General features: G+C 49.1%; 1 protein-coding gene across 1 annotated transcript; it reads left to right on the forward strand.

Moving 5' to 3' along the window:
- The first annotated feature begins 1741 nt into the window (after nucleotides 1-1741).
- On the forward strand, nucleotides 1742-4991 carry LOC124478866 (retinoschisin-like). The gene is made up of 5 exons (XM_047037330.1): nucleotides 1742-1777; nucleotides 2098-2305; nucleotides 3875-4016; nucleotides 4118-4313; nucleotides 4836-4991. The coding sequence occupies exons 1-5, from the start codon at nucleotides 1742-1744 to the stop codon at nucleotides 4989-4991; spliced, it is 738 nt and encodes a 245-aa protein (XP_046893286.1).
- Nucleotides 4992-5637: the final 646 nt, after the last annotated feature.

A 5637-nucleotide genomic window follows, 5' to 3' on the forward strand; every position in this document is an offset into this window, starting at 1 on the left:
CTCATGTTTGTGGTCTCTCACAGTTTGAAAATCTTATAAGATAAAACAAATCGTGGAGTGTGTCCCCAGCATAAGACTGAATCCTACATTACAGCAGGTATAGCCTCTGATGTCCGACAGGGCGTCTCATAGGCTTAGTTTAGCGCTTTGTATTTTTAGAACACAAGACTTTACTACACCAAATCTGAGAACGTCAGTGTTTAGAACCCCTGGCTCTAGCACACCAGGTTTTAGAACAGCAGACTTTAGAACACTGATCTTTAGAATATCAATCACTGAAAACACCAGGGTTTAGAGTTCCTGTCCGATGACATGCTGTAATAGAAGAATTCGAGTGGCACTGTGTAGATCTGAATAGTCAAGGGATGTGGTTTCAATACAATTGATTTAGATTATACAATTTCATAAGATTAAACAAAGCTTTGCTGATCAGTCATTTACGAAGGAGGTGCCATCCACACAGATCGTTCGTAAGAGTGATAAAGGACAACAAGGAAAGGTCTCCCTTATATTAACAGAGAACAGATGTTAATAATCAATCAATGGTCAGTGCCAGTTTAGGATAATAGAACCCTCCAGGCCAGTGTCCCATGTTGATGTCGTTTCTAGTTTCTACAAACAGGACACCAGCCCAATCTCCCTGAACCTAAAGGTTCAGGGCAGCAAAGGACAGGGCAGAGGGGTCAACTTGACTAACCCTGACTCCACTCCCCCAACTGTGCCTTTGCTGGCTGTTGATCAGATCAGTCGTAAATACCTTAAGAAAATCTGAATGTCCCTTCTACAGAGTAAACCATGCCACAGAGCCTCAGTTTCTTACATTCGACTGTCTATAACAAAGGAACTTACTTTTTACCGCTTAAAGAAACATAGATATTGTACCAATGTCAAAAAATGCCATTACACATGCTCAGGATGATTTTGTTTTCCGTTTTAATAACAAATCAAGATCCTGTTGTTCTTTCATGTGGCTGTTGACTGACCAGCAAGCACACAGCAAGGTGTGGAGGGTGTGGTTTGTTGGCAGGGACAAGCAGATAGCAGGTGTTAGATAAGACCATCCGTGGCCAGGGATTAGAGTAATCCTGTTCTGTAGCTGCAGATATCAGGGCACACATTCCTGCACACTCAATGAGGAAGATGGAGGTCACTGCGCGCTGGGCTGTCCTGCTGTCGCTTTTTCTCTTTGCTCACAGTAAGTTTGTCCATCAGAGCTGTAGCTAAAACATGACCAGCAGAGCCCGTAGAGGAACTGGCCTCTGTGGGCTCTGCTGGTCTGTGCTTGTCTTTATGCTGTCACTGGGGTCCGATGGAGGTTGTTAGACGAGGTAATGCAGTTGCTGTGTGGAAGTTTTGATAGGGGGAGGTCACCACTGTCAGGACACACAGGGTTAAACGGGAAATGCTTTTCTCAAGTCTTGTTACATATCTGTATGTGTGGTTTAACGATGAGATTCCAAATACCGAGGCTTTTCACCTAGGCTATAGTGTTTTCTTTTCTTAGACTGGACTCTTGATTTTCTATCGTCACACTCAACCACTTCTTCCCCCATGCTGTCAGGACTGTCTGGACCTGCGATCCCACACTTCCTCTCTATAGCCACCAGAGACTCTCCTCCTACATTAGATTGACTTGTTTGTACATGATAAAGTGAACTTGACATCTAATTTAAGTCTGCGTGTCCTTCCTCTCTTACCATCTGTGCTTTCTCTTTCGATCTCCTTCTCTTTTGGCTTCTGCATGGGGATAGTCCTAATTGGAGTTCACACGCAGGAGGTAAGTGCTTCACCTAGTTTCCCTGAGGGGAATTGAGAGACAGAACCGACAGGCTTTGGCAGGGGTTTCACAGTGGCTTACCGTGATCCCGTGTCCTGTTCCGTGTGCCAGTGTAGCATGGCTAGTCCTGTTGCCTAGCAAGGGTTTGCCGGCCATTGAAGAAGGAAGAGGGAAGCCTGCACCTTCCCACCACTTATACACTTGGGAAAAACAGCATCGTGCCTTTAGCTCGCTGAATTATTGCGTGCTCTTTCTGTATGGAAGACGTGTGTTCTGATCTTCTCGTTCCCCCCCCCCAGGAGGAGGAAGTGCAGGAGGAGGTGCAGGAGGAGGTGCAGGAGGAGGAGCAGGAGGAGGAGCCGCAGGAGGTGGTTCAGACCTGGACGGGGACTGGGACGGTGAAAGCTTGCACTTGTGACTGTGAAGGAGGGGACTCTCCCACGGGGACACCCCCTGCCGTGTCACCTGTTCTGGCAACCGTGCTGGCCCCCTTTTCCCCCCTGGGGAGCCCGCTGGAATGCATGCCAGGTGAGGACACTGAGCCCTCCCTGCTGGGCCTGCTCGCTGCTAATGATGTCACCGCTAATATAATCACTGCTAGTCTTGCTGCTAAAGTAGTCACCACTAAGTAGTCACTGCCACAGTATTCAATGCTAGTAGTCTCACTGGCACTGCTAATGTCGTCAATTCTTGTCTCACTGCTGATGTACGAAATGCTCGTCTCAAAGGTGCTCCACTAGCAGCAACACACAAACTCTCCAGTCCTTACCTGTGTTTAGCAAGCTGACTTACAGGATGCAGTGCAGGGCAGCGAGGGATATGCTTGTCATAAGCTGAGGCAGGATCAGAGGGATAACACTCATCTTTTCCTCCTGGACGTAATGTTAGGTCGCCTGCTCCACCTGCTCAAACTTTGAAATGCAGTTGGAAGTTGTACTGCAGTAGTTTTGTCATATAAAGAGCCATTTTGTAGCTCAGTGTAGTGTGAAAAATGTCAACAACAATGGAAGTGGGCCAACTCAAGTGCTTTCCGGATGTTTGCTCAATTCTTAGTGGGCATAAGAGCATATTAAAGTTGTGGTTGTGTGTGAGAGAAAGATGACCCCTGGACAAGTCCCTGCTGGCTGCGAGGAAGAGTGTTGAGATTCCCGCTGTGCCCCTCTGCTTAATTGTGGCTGCAGCTATCACCGTGGTGATACATGGCCAGCCCGGTCCATCAGCCAACCTGGAGTTTGGATTTAATTTAAATGACAAATGGGAGGCTATACTTCCAACCTCATTGCATGAGAGAGAGAGAGAGAGAGAGAGAGAGAGAGAGAGAGAGAGAGAGAGAGAGAGAGAGAGAGAGAGAGAGAGAGAGAGAGAGAGAGAGAGAGAGAGAGAGAGAGAGAGAGAGAGAGAGAGAGAGAGAGAGAGAGAGAGAGAGAGAGAGAGAGAGAGAGAGAGAGAGAGAGAGAGAGAGAGAGACAGAAAATGGCATATGCTGGATGGTGTTAGATAATCCCATTACTAGTAAAGCAATGTGATGAGCAGATTAAGGGGCCTGAAATAGGGCATGTCCTTCACCTAAAACAAGGAGGGTACTGGGCACACCCGCCCACGTGAGGCTGTGATGCCCCAATGCTCACCCCGGCCACAACATGCAAGCCCGAGGCGACGCAGTCGGCCCTCTTCAGAAGGGCACACAGATATCAAACCCTCTGTTTAATTCCAGCCCACACGGGGTGGGGGGGAAAGGAATTGTTGGATGATCTTGAACTCCTTTGGCTGCTTCTTTGCCTAAACTGGTGGCGGCCGCCGTGTGCACAGCATCTCAGCCGTGATCAAACTAGAAATGATCTAGTTTGAAATATCAATTATTTAAGTTGGGTTTGTCCACAGTCTGTTCTCGGCCAGTGTTGGGTAACCATGTCTTGCCACTACAACTGAACCAAGTTGGTGAAATGTAATATTCTACCATATCAGATTTGTTTTTTTGGGGGGAGAGGACTGAATTGAAACAGGTCATGATTTGTTTTTTGGGGGGGAGAGGACTGAATTGAAACAGGTCATGATTTGGGGAATCCAGCTGAACTGCTTAGTTCCTGTTCTGTGCAGAGTGTCCCTACCACAAGCCCCTGGGCTTCGAGGCCGGTTCCTTAACAGACGAGCAGATCACATGCTCCAACGGTGACCAGTACATTGGCTGGTACTCCTCCTGGACCCCTGGCAAGGCCCGGCTCAACAACCAGGGCTTCGGGTCAGTCCACCTCATCCTCAACACGTTGCTTTACGATGCTTTATGTGGCATACTGAACCATGCTGATGGACAGACGGGACTGTGTTCCCATCCTCTCTCAGGTGTACCTGGCTGTCCAAGGTCAACGACAACAGCCAGTGGATCCAGATTGATCTGAGGGAGGTGGGTGTGGTGTCCGGCATCATCACCCAGGGCCGCTGTGATGCGGACGAGTGGGTGACCAAGTACAGCGTCCAGTACCGAACCCTGGAGAACCTCAACTGGATCTACTACAAGGACCCGACTGGCAACAACAGGGTAAGTGAAGTCAAAGACAAGGTTTGAGATATACGGGAAGAACTCACCAGAGGAGATTGGGACCTGCCTAGCCCTGATGCTGCTGTTCTGTACGGTTTCATGTAAACTCAAATTCAGCACACCAGATTCAAATTATTTCTCCTGTTGGGAGTTTTTCTGGGAGTTTTTCCTTGTCTTCCTTGAGGGTTTAGGTTGGTTGAGGGGCAGTTCTATGGGCGTATGTGAAGCCCTCTGTGACATGCTTGCGTTGCGTGTAAAAAGGGCTATACAAATACATTTGATTTGATTTGAAATTACAACTGGGGTTGGTGGGAAAAGCAACAGAAGGGTAGACCTCCAAGTGCAGGGTGGGCCAGCCTGGGACAGCTAGTTCTGTAAATGCCATAAAAAGGCTATCAAGTTCAAATCTTTGTTTCCTATGGATGTCATAGAAGTGAATCTCCCAGGGGAGGTAGAACTCCTCGTGATCCAGCATCTCTGCAGCCTGAGATCATGACAGGTTCTTCTCGCCCCCCCCTTTAGGTCTTCTACGGCAACTCGGACCGCTCCTCGTCCGTCCAGAACCTGCTGCGCCCGCCCATCATCGCCCGCTACGTCCGTCTGCTGCCGCTGGGCTGGCACACCCGCATCGCCCTGAGGATGGAGCTGCTGATGTGCATGAATAAGTGTACGGTCTGAACGGGTGTACAGTTCTGAAAAAGTGTTCACCTGGCCCGCTTCACCCCCCCCCCCCTGCTACCCCCCCCACCCCTGCCACCCCCCCCACACCCCCTGCTACCCCCCCACCCCCTGCCACCCCCCCCACCCCCTGCCACCTCCCACACACTTGCCAAAAGGGGGACACCGGCCCCGCAGCACTGTTTAGATCCAGTGTGGGAAACCTCAGACGTCACTTTGGCTTGTTCCTCTTGTGTCCTCGTGGGCCTCATGGTGTGTTTTTCTTCAGATGATCTTGATGTTATCTTCTGTACATTTGTATTCCCCCCCCCCCCCCCCCCCCCCCCCCATTTTGCTAAAGATAAAAATATGTACATTTGACAGACTGGATGTCATGTAATGCTCTGCGCTTTCTGTGTCTGCTTGTGAATCAGCATGGCTGACTGAATGAACTGTATCCTGTTACAGTAGAAAAACTGCTGCACTGAATTCCTCTCCACAGTGGGGCCTCCTGTTCCATACCCTTTAATTCTAGAAACACATTGTGTAATCTGGGCTTTAATCAGAGCCACAGGGGGTCAACCAGACAAATGCAATGTCCTCTATCGTGAAAAGATACATTTTCAATGCATTCATAAGTTGGCAAACAAGTGGACACGTACGCAAC

This window comes from Hypomesus transpacificus, chromosome 16 (genome assembly GCF_021917145.1).
Source record: "Hypomesus transpacificus isolate Combined female chromosome 16, fHypTra1, whole genome shotgun sequence".
In the NCBI taxonomy this organism is placed as follows: Eukaryota; Metazoa; Chordata; class Actinopteri; order Osmeriformes; family Osmeridae; genus Hypomesus; species Hypomesus transpacificus.